The 17,741-nt window shown below is 37.7% G+C and overlaps 1 protein-coding gene across 11 annotated transcripts in view; it reads left to right on the forward strand.

The window, feature by feature from the left end:
* RNF111 (ring finger protein 111) overlaps positions 1-17,741 on the forward strand; it is a 126,206-nt gene that overhangs the window by 58,081 nt on the left and 50,384 nt on the right. For all 11 annotated transcript variants that reach the window (XM_046008343.1, XM_046008345.1, XM_046008346.1 and 8 more), the window contains one exon: positions 15,779-16,674. In XM_046008343.1, coding sequence (XP_045864299.1) covers positions 15,779-16,674 — 896 coding nt within the window. The remainder of the gene's footprint in view (positions 1-15,778; positions 16,675-17,741) is intronic.

Consider the following 17,741-nt stretch of genomic DNA (forward strand, 5'->3'; position numbering starts at 1 on the left):
AAAGCAGAGGCTTTAACCCACTGAGCCACCCAGGCGCCCGACTCTACCTATTTTAAATAGTATTTCCTGCTTCTCACAAGGATGTGCTCATTGTTTCATTGAGGTTGTTCTCTTCAGAGAGTTTTTGTGTAAGCCACAATAATTTTTATCTTTGTATTTTTGATTTTGATTTCTCCTTGAGCATCATTCAGTGTATGTGACTACTTATAAGACAAAGACCAAGTCATTTTTTGTATTTCTTTCTTTTTTTCTCTTTTTAAGTAGGCTCCAACTCAGCGTGGAGTCCAACATGGGGCTTGAACTCATGATCCTGAAATCAAGACCTGAGCTGACATTAACAGTCAGAGGTTCAACTGACTGAGCCACCCAGGCATCCCAATTTTAAATATTGACAAAAATTAGTTCAGAATGTTAAATGTATTTCTGGGGGTGCCTGGGTGGCTCAGTGGGTTAAGCCTCTGCCTTCAGCTCAGGTCATGGTCCCAGGGTCCTGTGATCAAGCCCCACATGGGGCTCTCTGCTCAGCAGGCAGCCTGCTTCCCCTCTCTCTCTGCCTGCCTCTCTGCCTATTTGTGATCTCTCTCTCTGTGTCAAATAAATAAATAAAACCTTTAAAAAATGTATTTCTGTAAAGATTTAAGATTTTGTTGAGCAGTATGGTTTAATTCTACACTGAGCTCTTGCAGACTGGTAAAATTTGATAAGATAGAAGATGTATTAAAGCAGATATTTCCGTATGCAGAAGTATTAATCATCTTTAAATTACCTTCTATCCCTTTAAAAAAGACAGAATTCTCAATTCACTGAGTTCCAATCTCCAGGGAAACCTGGAGGGTACTTGAAGTTCAGTTTTGGAAACTGTAAGTTTAAGTAACAGTAATCTCTAAGATTAGTTTGTAAATTTGAAGCTTTGAAAGTGGCAGATTGATTACTTGAGGAATTCTTAAGCAAGATTATGGAGGTTTGTTTACTTTGTACATTATTTTTTTTCTTCTTACTGACATTTTTTAGTGCTAATTACTGTTCTTTTAATGATGAAATATTTTATGAAATGATTTCATGGTAAATTATTATTTCTGAAGCATTAAAATTTCTTCATAAAGGTAAGCTCAGAAACAACACACCTAGAATCTTAGAGCGGTATGAGTAATTGAGAAGCATAATCACCTGTTAAATCTGACCACTCTGTTCAAATGTGCCAACAATCAGGTGCTGTTGCCCTATTCTGTTATTAAGCCATCCAGGATTAGTGGTCATTTGTAGTCTCTGAGGTAGAATTTATCCCTAGTCAAGGTTCCCATAAAGATTATACTAGCATATATTTGATTTGTGTAGTAACACAACTATTAACAAAATTGTGTCCTAGTCCAGTAGAAAAATAAAATATATTTTGTTCTCATTATTTTTTGTCCTTAAAAAAATCCTTGTACTTTGATTTTTTTTAAAAAAGATTTTATTTATTTATTTGACAGAGATCACAAATAGGCAGAGAGGCAGGCCGAGAGAGAGGGAAAGCAGGCTCCCCACTGAGCAGAGAGCCAGATGCAGGGCTGGATCCCAGGACCCCGGGATCATGTCCTGAGCCGAAGGCAGAGGCTTTAACCCACTGAGCCACCCAGGCACCCCCAAGTACTTTGATTTTAAAAGGGACAAATGTTTGTATTATAAAAAATTCAAACCGCATAGAAATGCGTAACACAGAAGTTGAAAGCTCCAAACCCAGTGGTTATAAATCTCCCTCCTACAATCTCAGTCCCCAAATAAGTGTATATTTTTCTGTATTTTCTCCATGCATATGTAAACATAAGTTGTTTTACAAAAACAGTATAACACTTATTTGTTAAAAAAATTATCTGTACTTTCTGTATCTGTACAGAACTACCTCAATTTTAAAGACTGCTCAGCAGTTTAACTTTAATAAAAAGGAAAAATCCCTTGGGTCAGATTTTCCCTTTTACTTCTACTCTCCTCAGTTATAATATAGCTCTGTGCAGTTGTTATTATTTTTTAAAGATTTTATTTATTTATTTATTTGTCAGAGGGAGAGCACAAGTGGGGGGTGGGGGGGTGGGGTGGTAGGTGGAGGGAGAAGGAGAAGCAGACTCTCCACTGAGCAAGGAAGCCCCGTAGGCCTTGATCCCAGGATCCTGGGATCATGACCTGAGCCAAAGGTAGATGTTTAACTGACTGAGCCACCCAGGTGTCCCTTTGTACAGTTATTTTTAATTAAATGTTGATTATTTGAAAGTTCTAGTGAATAAAATGGTGAGAAACTACATGCAAATAGTATGAATTTGAATTAATGTTTAGTTTGTGTTTTTAAAGACAATAGCATGTCCATGGTGATGGTGTTTATGTTTTCTATTAAAAAAAAATTACGGCTTTTTTCTAATTTGTAACAAAGACCATTTGAAGTCTTCGCTTCATTTTGAGGTTTTGCTCCATTTATGAGGATTGTCTTCTGCATCCTGTTATACAGTTCTGTAGTTATTTGCATCTAGAATCTTTTTTGGTTGATTCTTTTAGTTTTTTTGATAGAACTTATTTTATATAACAGATAATTAGCAGTATCTTTGTATTTCATATTTCATATTAAATTCTAGAGTCCAGGCTTCCATACCAGGAATGTTAGACATTATGTGGTGTACCCTGTGATTTGTAGTACTGCCTTCCTAACTAGTTGGAAGAGTCCCAGACACTCTTTGGACTTGCCAGGACAGATACACCCTTCATCGCTACTGGTCATGATGACACCACAGTCACGGCTAGAGTAGTCGACTCTGTGTTGGACTCCACCTAGTTTGTTCTGATAGGAGACCTAAATAGATGTTAGATATGTTTTCTTTTGATGACTAATACTTGGGGATTTTAGAGTATTTTAAATAAGACAAACAAGAAGATCATTCGGTTCATTGAGTAATAGAAACCTGTTATTTGAAAGAAACTTACCTTTTTCCAAAAGTAGAATGTGTAGTATTAGATATCAGGGAGCATCCAGCTCCCCAAACTTTAATCCTCCATAGTAGGGAAGAACCTGTAGAATTAGTTGTTTTCATGGGTTTTGTGACAAAGGAAATTAGTCCTCCATTTTTATACTTTAAAGTTCTGTAGTAGGAACAGTTGATTGTATGACCTTCATTGATTCTGAGGATTTCATCTATTTCTAGCTATAAGGGATGGTCTTAAACATATTTTTTATCTGTGTAACTGCTCCTCTAGAAAAGGAAATAATAATAAGAGCCATTATGTCAGGTACTCTGATTTAACCCTTTAAGCAATTTTATGAGATAGATTCTAGTATCCCAATTTTATAGACAAGGAGCAGTCTTAGAGAGTTTAAGTAATCTGTCCAAGGTGACACAGCTAGTCAGGTGCAGAGTCAGGACTTAAACGCAGATCTTTCTAGTATGCAAATGAATGACATTTACTTTTGCTTGACTATTATTTTTTGTCAGTGATCCCACTTAAATGTGGAAAGTCACCTTTCCTTTGTAATTCCTTTTATAATGTTTTCCCGTAGTTCTTAGATATGCTAGCTTTTTTGATTATTATTGTAGGCCTCATTTTCTCTAGCTAGCTTCCTAGAGTATTTTGATAATGTTTATAAGACTTCTTAGTCTTACAGTCATCATCTTGGTGGTTGGCATCATCTTGGCTAGTTGTCTTTCCTAAGTTACTTGAAGTCAGGTTTGTAGTTTGAAGTCAAGTTTGTTCACAGAGTAAGCCTTAGCTGAGAGACACCCATGTGAAAGTCTCTAAAGGTAAACATGGTACTGTCTGTGCTTCTCAGTTCCCCTTTACTCTTCCAGAGGAGATAGTGATCCTGGGCATACCCCTCTTTAGGTAACTTTCAGAGTCTGACAGTTCTAAGCTCCATTGTACTATATACTTTAATTCCTTTTAATATCATGGACAGTAATATATAGACAACATGGAATGGAGGATGTCCCTGAATCTCCTCATGTTGAATATCTCATGTCTGTCTAGTTCCTCTCAAGTTATTGTCTCTATGGATACCTGTTTAGGTTAAGGAGTAGAGTGAACATCTTTGGATTTAGGTCTCTAAATCTCTTCACTCTCCGTATAAATCATTCTAAAATTCAGTGACTTTTAATTTTTTTTATATATATATTTTATTTATTCGACAGAGAGAAATCACAACTAGGCAGAGAGGCAGGCAGAGAGAGAGGAGGAAGCAGGCTCTCCACGGAGCAGAGAGCCCGACGTGGGGCTCTATCCCAGGACCCTGGGATCATGACCTGAGCCGAAAGCAGAGGCTTTAACCCACTGAGCCACCCAGTGACTTTTAAATGCAACCACAAGACTGAACACTTGTGACTCTAGCAAATAATATGGCAAGTTCCCGTTATATTAGCAAAGACCCATCCAGTGAGACTCCGTGTCCTACCACCTCTTTACCCAGATGATACCAATATTTTCCTTTGGTGCTGAGAAAAGTAAGAAATTTTGAACTGTTTAATACAGAACTGTGAACTGATCTACATGTCTGCAGGACTATGAATGACAGAGAATCTTTGATGGTTAAGAAAAATAGCATGCCAGTTTCCTTTGTTTAAGATTTTATTTATTTCCGAGAGGGAATACACACAGAGGGGTGTGGGTAGGGGCAGAAAGAGAGGGAGACAAACAGACTCCCCACTGAGCATGGGAGCCCACCATGGGGCTTAATCCCAGGACCCTGAGATCATGACCTGAGCCTGAGTCAGACACTTAACCAGCTGAGCCACTCAGGCGCCCCTCAGTTGTTTCATAATTTTAAAAATTTGCTACTATTTTGGAGTCACATTAAATTTCCCAGTAATTTTTGCAAAACTGACATAGTATAATTTTCATACTGTGTGTCTCTTGTTAAATGTTATATTGGGCATTAAATCTTTTCACTCTGTTGTGAGTGGTTTTTTTTTTTCCTATAGTATTTTCTAATTAGCTACTCATTGTTTTAAGGAAAATCATTGATTTCAGAGAACTGTTGTGGAAAACACACATACAACTTGCTTAGGTTAGTGTTTCCAGGTTTTTTGTCAATCTCATCTGTAGACGTCATCTGCAAATAATGACCAAAAAATCACCTCCTTTTATTTATGTCCATTCTCTTGTTTGAATGACTTGACTAGCCCTTCCAGAACAATGTAATATAGTGATGAAAGCTTTTCCCCCCTGATATGAATGAGAACTAGTTATCAGTTTTGTTTTTGTTTTGCTTTGTTTTTTTTTTCTGAATAGTGCAGAGCAAAGAAAACATGTCTGTGAGCTGAATCCAGCCACAGTTCTCTGGTTTGAAGATTTATTTATTTATTTATTTATTTATTTATTTATTTATTTTTTTGAAGATTTATTTTTTAACGTTGGACCTTGATACTCTTAGAGACATGAAAATTGTTCTCTATAGAGTTTTTGAAAGATGCAGCCACTTTCCTATTTGCTGTGAGTCAAGAAGCAGCATGTAGATCAGGTTACCAGTTTTATGGGGGAGAAAATCTTTGGTTCCTTACTATTCTCTTTTGTGATAAGTTTCTCTGTTTCAAGGGCCTGTTAGACCCCCCCAAGAATAAGATATTAATTTTTATGTCTATTGTGCTTGTAGAGCTGTTGTAACTGAAAATGGGGTTGTGATAAATGTTCAAGAAGTCTTAGACATTATTGTTACATAATTTTGTTTCTGTTACTCTCATTCTTCTTATTCTCCTTTCTTTCCTGTCTTAGTGACTGACATCACCATAATTCTTAAGTTACCCCAGTCAGAAATATAGCAGTCATTTTAAAATTTTACCCATTTATTCTACTGATTAATGCAATAAAAAATATTCTTGAGTGCCTAGTATGTGCCAGTTGAGTTTTAGTTGCTAGAGATCAGGCAGTGAATAGGGCAGACAAGGTTCCTGTTTTCTTGGAACTTGAAAGTTAGTGAGGGAACTCATACCATATCCAATAAAAATAGGCTAATGAGATTTCAGTTATTGGCAAGTTAAGGACTTTACAAAAATCAGAATGTGTATTGAGTGATGGAGAAAAGTTGTTCTTTAAATGGACTGTGTGTTAGTCTAGGTTCTCTGAGAAACAGATGCCATGACAGGATTAAATATGCAAGGAATTTTTTTTGGTTGTGAAATATACATCATATAAAGTTTACTCTTTTAACCATGTGTAAATGTGTGGGTTTGCATTAAATATATTCACATTGTTGTGCAGCCATCACCACCATCCATATCCAGAACATTTTTATCTTTCCCAACTGAAATTCTGTACCCACTTAACACTAATTTCCATCCCCTTCTCTCCCTATATACTCTGGCGACCGCTGTTGTGCTCTCTCTCTGAATTTTGACTGCTCCAGGCACCTCATGTAAATGGAAGCATACAGCATTTATTGTTTTGTGATTGACTGTTTCACTTAGCTTATTGTCATCAAGGTTCCTTTGTGTTGTAACGTGTCAGAATTTCTTTTTTTAAAAGCCTTTTTTTTTTTTTTTTTTGAGTAGTTTCAGGCTTATGACAAAATTGAAAGGGAGGTATATGAGGGACTTCGCATATACTCTCTGTTCCTACACATGCACAGCCTTCCCCATTATCAGCATCAATTATCAAAATAGTACTTTTTTTTTAACCAAGGGTGAACCTAAATTGAGTCATCATCACTCAGAGTTCTTTAGTTTACCTTAGGGTTCACTCTTGGTGTTGTACATTCTTTGGGTTTGGACAAATGTGTAATGTTATATATCCTTCATTATAATATCAAACAGTATTTCACTGTCCTGAAAATCCTCTTTGCTCTACCTGTTTATTGCCACTTAAGCCCTCTCCCTATGACCACTAATGTTTTTATTGTCTCCATAGTCTTGCCTTTTCTGGAATTTGAGGTACTATAGTTGGACTCATTCGGCATGTGTAGCCTTTTCACATTGGCTTCTTTCACTTAATATAATGTGCACTTAAGGTTCCTCCACATCTTTTCATGGCTTGATAGCTCCTTTCTTCTTTGCAATGAATAATATTCCATATTCTGGATCCACCACAGTTTAGCCACTCACCTCCTGAAGGACATCTTGGTGGTTTTCCAAGTTTTGCCAATTAGAGTAAAGCTGTTCTAGTGCAGGTTTTTGTATGGATTCCTTCCTTTAAAAAAAAAAAAGTGGGGGAGTATTTTATTTGTTTATTTTTGTGAAAGAGAGGGAAAGGATTTCAAGGAGACCCTGGAGACACATGGTTTGATCTCACAACCTTGAGATCATGACCTGAGCCAAAATCAAGAGTCGGACACTTAACCTACTTGAGCCACCCAGGTGCCCTGGATTCCTTCTTTTTAAGGCTGAACAATATTTCACTATATATATACACCACACTTTGTTTATCCATTCATTCATTGATGGATATTTGGGTTGCTTCCTCTTTTGGGCTGTTGTGAATAATGCAGTTGTGAACAGGTATGTCAAATATTTGTTTGAGTCCCTGCTTTCTTTCAGGTGCATACCTAGAAAGGGAATTGCCAGATCACATGGTAATTCTCTGTTAATTTTTGGAGGAGTTGCCATACTCTTTTCCACAGCTGCTGCACCATTTTCCATTCCCACCAGCAGCAGTGTACAAGGGATCCAGTGTCTCCACCCCTTATGGATACTTGTTATTTTGTTTCTTAGATAATAGCCACCCTGGATGTGAAGTAGCATCACATTGTATTTTTGACTTACATTTCCCTACTGATTAGTGACATCTTTTTATGGTTTTTTGTTTTGTTTTGTTTTTTAGTAGGCTCCACACCCAGCCTGGAGCCCAGTGCAGGGGTTGAATTCAGGACCTGAGATCAAGAGTTGGACACTTAACTGACTGAGCCACCTAGGCACCCCTCATTTTATGTTTCTTTTGGCCATTTGTACACCTTCTTTGGAGAAATCATTATTCAGTTCCTTTTTCCATTTTTATTTTTTAATTTATGTATTTTTAAAGATTTTACATATTTGACAGAGTGAGAGAGCCCACGAGCAGAGTGGCAGGGAGAGGGAGAAGCAGGGAGAGCCCCATGTGGAACTCGATCCCAAGACCCTGGAATCATGACCTGAGCTGAAGGCAGTTGCTTAACCAACTGAGCCACTCAGGCACCTCCTTTGTCCATTTTTAATCGGGTTTTTATTGTTGAGTTTTAGGAGTTCTTTATATATTCTGGATATCAGCCCTTACTCTTATCAGATATATGATTTGTGAATATTTTCTTCTCTTCTGTGGGTTGCCTTTTCACTCTGTTAGTATTTTCCTCTTCGCACAGTGTGCAAGGATTTTATTAAGGGGAGGTGTCTGTAAGAGAAAATGAGGGGAGAAGCTGGAGAAGACAGAGTTGTTGGACTGTAATGCAGATCTGACCCTGAGTGGAGAGAGGAAATAAAAAGTTGGGTCTTAGGAAGTTTTAGCAAGGCCATCAGGGAGTCCTAAAACCAAAGTCAGCTATTAAAGTTCTGTGTCTCCAAGGGACAGGCCTAACTTAGTTTTCCTGTTATAATGTCATTTGTCAGGAGCAGCCTGTGGGAAATATGACTTCAGGTGAATGTAGTAATGGATTTCAGAACACAGCAGTTGGGGCTCTTCATCAGTTAAGCTTTCTGTAGTTGGAGGTCTGCAAGGGACATTCTCATGGTTGCCCCAGAGCAGTCAGAGAAGACTTCTCCAAAGAGTGACATTTTTTTTTTAATTTTTAAATTTTTTAAGGTTTTATTTATTTTTGAGAGAGAGAGAGAGAGAGAGAGAGAGATCGTGGGCAGAGGGGAGGAGCAGAGGGAGAAGCTGATTCCCTGCTGAGCAGGTAGCCCAGATCCGAGACTTGATCCCAGGAATCTGGGATCATAGTGTTAGCCAAAGGCAGATGCTTAACCGACAGAGCCACACAGGCACCCAAGTGGTGACATTTAAACCAAGACCCACATGGTGAGCAGAAGGTAGTTAGCCTTTCCAAAAAAAAAACACCAAAACAAAACATGTTAGGCATGGGGCATGCAAAACACAGGTGCAGAGAAAGCTTGTCATGTTCAGAGACCAACAAGAAAGAGGGCCAGTTTGGCTGCAGCCTAGTGAATAAAGAGGTGAGGTAGTAAGAAAAATAGATGGGCATTAGATCATAAAGGGTCATATAAGCTGTGGTAAAGGGTTTGCATTTTGTTTTTGAGACATTTGGAAACTACTGGAAAAATTTGAGCAAGTGTATAATACCTAATTTATATTCTTAGGATACACTCAAGTTGCTATGTAGAAGTGAATTGTTGGTAGAAGTAAGAACAATTAGAGTCTGTTGCAATAGTATAGGGAGAAGATTATGATAATTTGGACTAGGATGCTAGCTCTAGATGTTTGCTAACCAAAGGTTAACAAACTCCTGGTAACTGTGTCTTTCATTATCTCTGGATTTTGTGCTTTCCCATTCTGATCACCGGTCCCTTATTGCCTATCCATACATTTTTCTCATTTTATATAGCAGTAGTTTCTTTACTATTCTTTTCTGTCTCCAGTTTTGGCCTATACTTCAGTCTCTTTTTTTTAACCCTGTGTTACCAGATGGTCCAGCTGAAGTATAGCTATAATGATACTACTTTCTAGTTTAAGATTTTTCAAGGTGTACCCCTTGTCTTACATTTTAGAATGGCCTGCTACTTCTGTCCCCCACTACGCTGTTATTTCTTTTCCTGACTCTTACTTATCTTTCAAATTATGGATTCCTTCTCTAATATCTAAGTGTCCTTGCCGTGTTTTCTTTTTGGTGTTTTGTAATCTATTTCTCTCTCTCCTCAGTCTGAATTCTTCGAAGGTTAGGAATATTTTACTTTTCTTTTTTCTTTTTTTAAAAGATTTTATTTATTTATTTGACAGAGAGAGAGACCACAAGTAGGCAGGCAGATAGAGCGGGGAAGCAGCTCCCTGCTGAGCAGAGAGCCTGATGGAGGGCTCGATCCCAGGACTCTGAGATCATGACCTGAGCCGAAGCCAGAGGCCTAACCCACTGAGCCACCCAGATGCCCCTGATTTTACTTTTTTAATAACAGTATGTGGATCAGTGTCTCATGCAGCCCCTGATACATACCCTAGTGGACCTGTTGGAACTGTTGATTCAGTAAATGCAGTTATTAGTGTTCTTTGAGTTTTATCCTTAAAGTTTTTTACATTAGCCCATTTTTTTTCTGTGCTCTGATAACATTATGTCTATAATCGTCTCTTCTAGGACCTTTAGTGAATTATCTGTAATTGCTTATTTCATCCTGATGCCCTTGGTAAACAAGAATTCAGATGAATCATTTGATAGCCAATAGTCTGTCTCTGAACATTATTTTCTATTTAGGCCAGGTTGCCTTGATCTTTCTTCACATTTTTATTACATCTAGCTTCCCTTTTTTTTTTTTTTAATATTTTGTTTATTTATTCATGAGAGACAGAAAGGCAGAGGCAGAGGGAGAAGCAGGCTTCCTGCTCTTCAGGGAGCCCGATACAGACCTGATCTCAGGACTCTGACACCTGAGCTGAAGGTAGACAGATGTCTAACTGACTGAGTCACCCAGGTGCCCTGCATCTAGCTTCCTAAAAGAAGTTGAGTTTGGCAGTCTCACAATAGTTATCCTGACTATAACTTTCTCCTTTCTGTCAGATATCAGTCTGCAAGTTAATTTTAATTTGCTAAGAAGTTTATCAAAGTTCCCTCATTCCTTTTCATAATTGAGTATATTATTAGATTGTGTGCTCCTACTCATAAGAGCAGAACTTTCTTTTTAAGAAATTTAGTTTATTTTGGGCATTTTGCTAATGTAGTTATGAGCCCAGAATGATGCCTGTTGGGCTGAAATATCTTTCTTGCTAATGATATTTTGACTGATCAGAATATGTAATAACCCATATTGTCCATACTACTTAGCTATAAGAAGTGATTATGAAGCATTTAGGTGGTAGGAGAGAGTATTTTGTTAGGTTCTTGATTTCATATTCTTAAACTGGTACATAGTAAAATAAATACCAGTAAAAGAGAATTAAAAATTCAGAACATGTCTTAAGTAATATCCCTGTGGTACAAGTATTTGTTTCTACTTAGTTATATTTAAAAAGTGCATAAACAGTGGACATATTTCTAGTTCATTTCCTGATAATCTTTTTTTCTTTAAAGATTTTATTTATTTATTTGACAGACAGAGATCACAAGTAGGCAGAGAAGCAGGCAGAGAGAGAGGAGGAAGCAGGCTCCCTGCTGAGCAGAGAGCCTGATGTGGAACTCGATCCCAGGACCCTGGGATCATGACCTGAGCTGAAGGCAGAAGCTTTAACGCACTGAGCCACCCAGGCGCCCATTTCCTGATAATCTTTAAAAGTTTTATAGAAAAATACAAAATCTTACAGATATTTTAAAACATCTTGTTCCTTTATTTTTTTTTTTAAAGATTTTATTTATTTATTTGACAGATAGAGATCACAAGTAGGGAGAGAGGCAGGCATAGAGAGAGAGGAGGAAGCAGGCTCCCTGTCAAGCAAAGAGCCCAATGCGGGGCTCGATCCCAGGACGCTGGGATCATGACCTGAGCGAAAGGCAGAGGCTTAACCCACTGAGCCACCCAGGTGCCCCATAAACATCTTGTACCTTTAGAGCTCTGTGAGATCATCAAATTTCTATTTAAACTTAACAGTACTTACATTTACCATTGGTTGTAAAAGTCATTCATACCAATAATAACTTTCTAAACCATATCTCAGTTTACAGATAGAGTTCCTCAAAGTTGTATCATAATCTTTTTTTTTAAATTTAAAGATTTTGTTTATTTATTTGACAGAGATCACAAGTAGGCAGAGAGGCAGGCAGAAAGAGAGGGAGAGGGGGAGAAGCAGGCTCCCCGCTGAGCAGAGAGCGCAGTGTGGGACTCGATCCCCGGACTCTGGGATCATGACCTGAGCCGAAGGCAGTGGCCCAACCCACTGAGCCACCCAGGCGCCCCATGTATCCATAATCTTAATGAGTTTTTAACCCCTCCCCCTTATGTTCATGTACATTTAATTTATTATATAAATTGCCAAATCCTAACCCTAATTTTTAGTTCTGAGAGTTAGCATTTTTAGTTATTGTGCTTTTTTTTAATGCAAAGTTTACTGCTAGTTGTGTATCCTTCGCTAGTATCAGGAGTAATTGGTATGCTGCTGTCATGACATGGCAATACAAGGATTGAATCAAACCAGTACAAGGAGTGACTAGTCTTGCGGATTTAGTACTGAAGTAATGTATAATAGCAAACAAGTCCTAATGTGGTTAAGGAGTTAAGATATATCTGGTATATATTTAACCTCCTTTGTAAATTGGATCAGCCAGTAACTTTTATAGAAATAAAAGACTAGGTTGTAATTTCATCAAATACCAAATAGGTTAGAATATTATTTTTTGATCCTTTGTGTTAATTTTGCTGCTATTTTAGTTAAAAAAATGCAGTACTAGTATTTATTTCTTTTCATGAACTTCTCTTCTTTTTCGCAGTTCAAAATTAAAGCATGAATTAGAATACTCTCTTGGTGGGAATAGCTCAAGTAATGTGGGCTTGACATGTAACTCAGACAACAGTTACTGGTATACAAACACACACCACATACCACATCATATACCTACCACCTATCCCTTATTCCCTCCCTGCCTCCAGCTAGGCAGACAAAATTCGCCAAAACCCAGAGCAGAGTTAACCATAAAGAGTTCATTGTTTTGGCTTTGGGGCATAAGCTAATGGAAAAGAAATTGAGTTTAGTAAATTATGCTATGAATCACTTCTTTGTAAATTCACTTATGGATTCCTCTTCTCAGAATTGATCTGTCCTTTTGGCAAGTTTTCATTGCATCTTAGGATCTCCATTACCAGTACCTCGAGTGTGACTTAGTAATTAAGGGTGAGGAGTCTGAAGCAGTTTTTTTTGTTCAGCATATGAAGTTTATTTCTCTAGAGATTCAACTCATCACAACTCCTCAGAGACATAGACTTCTGAAAGACCCCCAGATTTTTCCAAATGACATGACTCTTTAATGAGATCAAAGACGGGTCCATAATTATCTGATGCACAAAAGTCTGGCTGCTTTCTCTCTTGACTTTTTGGCAACAGCTTTATAGAGATACAATTCACATACCATTGTAACTCTCCCTTTTTTAAGTGTGTACATCAGTGGTTTTTAGAATATTTAGAGTTGATTAACTATCACCACAATCACTTTTTTTTTTTAAGATTTTATTTATTTATTTGACAGAGAGAGATCACAGGTAGGCAGAGAGCAGGCAGAGAGAGAAGGGGAAGCAGGCTCCCTGCTGAGCAGAGAGCCTGATGGGGGTCTCAATCCCAGGATGCTGGGATCATGACCTGAGCTGAAGGCAGAGGCTTAACCCACTGAGCCACCTAGGCGCCCCCACAATCAGTTTTAAAACCTTTTCACTTCACTGAAAATAAATCTGAAACACTTTGGCCATCACATTTCAATTCTCTGGTTATTCTCCTGTCCTTAGCCAATCACTAATCTACTTTCTATCTCTATAGCACTGCCTTTTCTGGACTTTTCTTACCAAAGGAATCTTAAAAATGTGGTCTTGTGACTGTTTCTTTTACTTAGTGTAGTACTTTTGAAGTCCTGTCACTTCGTAGTATGAAATAATATTTCATTTCTTTTGATTAATGAGTAACCATGGTATGGATTTATTTATTCATCAGTTAATGGACATTCGTATTGTTTGCACTTTTGTGCTATCATGACTAATAGTACTATGAATATTGTAGCTAAGCCAGGTTACATACATTTTATATTCCCACCAGCAGTGTATGAAGATTTTAACTTCTTTATATCCTTGCCAATACTTGTTATTATCTCTATTTTTTCTATTGTGGCCATCTTAGTGGGCCACCCCTTGAATCTTAAATCACATTTATCCGTACCTTATTGTTGTGATTTGTGTTTTCTTACATTTAATTACAGTGATCCTTGTCTGATTTGCTGCCTTTTGTAGTTTGGTCATTGCTGTGCCCATGTGTTCAGCCATCTTTGTGTTCCTCCTTTACTACTTCTGTTGAACTCTAGACAAGCTTGATGGCTGATTCTGGTTACAGCACTGCCTGTCCTTGTAAACAAGAATTATAGAAGATAGAGGTTTTGATAGCTTTATATAGAAGCAGGCTGTTCTGGGGTGGCTGGCTGGCTCAATCAGTGGAACATGTGACTCTTGATCTTAGGGTTGTGAGTTTGGGCCCCATGTTGTGTGTGGAGACTACTCAAAAAAAAAGAAAGAAAGAAAGGCTGTTTCATTTTTTTTTTTTTTAAAGATTTTATTTATTTATTTGACGGAGAGAGAGATCACAAGCAGGCAGAGAGGCAGGCAGAGAGAGAGGAGGAAGCAGGCTCCCTGTGGAGCAGAGAGCCTGATGCGGGGCTCGATCCCAGGACCCTGAGATCATGACCTGAGCCGAAGGCAGCGGCTTAATCCACTGAGCCACCCAGGCGCCCCTCATTTTTTTTTTTTTTAATTGCTATCATCTGTTCTGATAATAGTTATACACTAAAGTGGGAGACTTGTGAGGTTGTATATTCCTGTAACTGTCGTTTGTGGAGAAGGAAAAGACTTGCTTCCAAATACGTTTTTATCCTCTTTTTAGAAAGTGGTTTAAAAGTGCATGTTAAATACAAAACTAATCCATAGTCTTAGAAGTTAGGATAGTGGTTACAACTTCCAGTAGTTGGAATGACTGGAAGGGGATTTCTAGGGTGCTGGTTGTCTTATGTTTTGTGATCTTGGAGATTACATAGGTATGTTCACTTTGTGAGAATTGATCGAGCTATAAAGTTAAAATATGTGTGTCTCTTATACTTCAATAAAAACTTAAGTTAAAAATCTTAACATTATTTAATCATATTTTGGACTTCCACATTAACTGCCTTTCTAATAAATACATTCCATTTTTAGTCATGATATTTATTACTTTTATGTTCTTACCATTCTCATGTGTACATTGCATTGATGTAGGTGCATTAATTTCAAGTTCCCTTCTTCAGCAGCCCCTACTTTCAAAGACACAATGATTTAGATACCCTTAGATTAGTTATAGCGAATTTGGTTTTATATTCCGCTGTGCTGCTTTAACTGATCTTCAGCCACTCATAGTCTTGGCTGGAGTCTTTCTGCATATATCTAAAACTTTGTGAAATGCAGGTATTGTATATTTTGTCTATCAGTGAGTTATATTCTCACCAGAGAATAGAGTAGTACGAAGAAAAGATACATGGGAAAGAGGAGCTATATTAATACTAGTTCATTATTTATAGCTATCTGTCTAATACAATAACCGTCTAGATGTACCAAAAAAATACTTAATTACCACTTTCAGGATACCAGGAGAAAAACATTGATTAATGACAGTCTTTTAAATTCTAGTCCTTTGATCTGTTTTTACTGTAATAGGTTTTGAAGAAATTGTTAGATTTTTAACCAAATATGTTGCTGAAGGTAGAAAGATAATAGAGCAAGGTAAGTTTTTGGTTAATAGAAGTTTTCGAATAGGCTTCTGTTCTATGATCTTCACTGTATTTCTTTAAAGATTGGGTATGTGGTAGAGGTATCAGAGAAAAATAGTTTAAAAGAACAGTAAAATGACTAATTACAGCCAACTTATATCCTGGTATATCAGGAAAAGGCAGTTCTCTGTTATAACGATGTCCTTGGTGGCATCTGAAATGCTTCAGTTAGTGTAATAAAACACATTAACATCCTTTTAAATCTCTAATTGTGTCTTCTAGGCCTTCCTTAAAGTTTCTCATGTCTCAATGGACTCCTGAATATAACAAGCTATATACCTTAAAAGTGGATATGAAGAGTGAGATTCCTTCTGATGCGCCAAAGACACAGGAGAGTCTGAAAGGGATCCTCTTGCATCCAGAGCCCATTGGGGCAGCCAAAAGTTTTCCTGCGGGAGTTGAGATGATTAACAGTAAAGTGGGGAATGAATTCTCTCATTTGTGTGATGATTCTCAAAAACAAGAGAAGGACATGAATGGTAACCAACAAGAACAAGAAAAAAGTGTTGTGAGGAAAAAACGCAAAAGCCAGCAGGCTGGCCCTTCTTACATGCAAAATTGTGTTAAAGAGAACCAGGGAATATTAGGATTGAGGCAACACCTAGAAACACCAAGCGATGAAGATAATGATTCCTCTTTTAGTGATTGTCTTTCTTCCCCTTCATCTAGTCTGCATTTTGGAGATTCTGATACTGTGACTTCGGATGAGGATAAAGAAGTCTCTGTAAGACATTCCCAGGCAATTTTGAGTGCTAAAAGTAGAACTCATAGTGCACGGTCCCAAAAGTGGCCTCGGACAGAGACAGAATCTGTTTCAGGATTGTTAATGAAGAGACCCTGTTTTCATAGCAGTTCGTTAAGGAGGCTTCCATGCAGAAAGAGATTTGTAAAAAATAATTCCTCACAGAGGACACAGAAACAAAAAGAGAGGATATTAATGCAGAGAAAAAAACGAGAAGTGTTAGCCCGAAGAAAATATGCATTGCTCCCCACTTCTAGTAGTTCCAGTGAGAATGACCTCAGCAGTGAATCCTCTTCCAGCTCCTCAACTGAAGGAGAAGAAGATTTGTTTGTTTCCACCAGTGAAAACCACCAAAACAATCCAACTGTTCCCTCAGGTAAAAATGTTTCTTCAGTTGAGCAAAACGTGGAAGCTCTTGCGTTGTGTTTGTGCTTAATTTTCTTCTGTGTATTAGCGATTTCATTGCTTTAAGAAGGAATATGAGGCTCAGTTAACTTTTATTTTTAAGCCATACAAATAAATTGCCACCTGTAGTGGCAATGACTCCAGTTCTAAGGTCAAATTTTAAAATTTTTTTCGGAGGCTCTGTGATGGATTTCTTTTACATTCAGTCACAGTAAGGACACTAAAATAGTTAATATTTTTCCTTTAAGTACTCTATTCTTATTACTAGTTACCTTGTCATAATCTTTATAACTGAAAAATAATTTCAAGAATTTGAGAGATGCTTTTATTCTCATAATAGAACACAAATTTTTAGTCCTGATAGTACTCAGTGGAGCACATGATTAATCAGTTAAAATTGAATTGATAGAGGATTAGTTTGAGTGCACTTTCCCCTCCTCACAGTAAATATTTTATTTAATAAGAATAAGTTTATGTTATGTCTCTGAAGTATGAGTATGTTCCATATATACCATTTTTACAGTTTGCTGAATTTAAAGGAAGTTTTTGAAGTGAGCACTGAGTAATGTTTAAGCTGAGGGAAAAGAATACTTTCTTGTGAAAGAATGGGGGATAAAGGGGTGCGTGGTTGGCTCAGTGGGTTAAGCCCCTGCCTTCGGCTCAGGTCATGATCTCAGGGTCCTGAGACAGAGAGAGAGATCACAAGCAGGCAGAGAGAGGGGGCGATGCAGGTTGTCCGCCCAGCAGAGAGTCCGATGTGGGATTCCATCCCAGGAGATCATGGTATGATGACCTGAGACGAAAGCACAGGCTTAACCCACTGAGCCACCCTGGTGTCCCAGGCTATGATCATGGTTTTTAATATTGACACAAAGGTCTCCCATTCTTTGCCTGATGTCCTGTTTGTCAAGGGTAGAGCCTGCTAGTTTACTGTGCCAATATCCATTTTCCTCTCTCTTTTCTTCTTCTTTGTGGGTTACTTCCTTTCCAAGACTCCCTTTCCTCTTTCATTTTTATTTTTCTATCTTTGCCAGAACT

This window comes from Meles meles, chromosome 6, assembly GCF_922984935.1.
Source record: "Meles meles chromosome 6, mMelMel3.1 paternal haplotype, whole genome shotgun sequence".
Taxonomy (NCBI): domain Eukaryota; kingdom Metazoa; phylum Chordata; class Mammalia; order Carnivora; family Mustelidae; genus Meles; species Meles meles.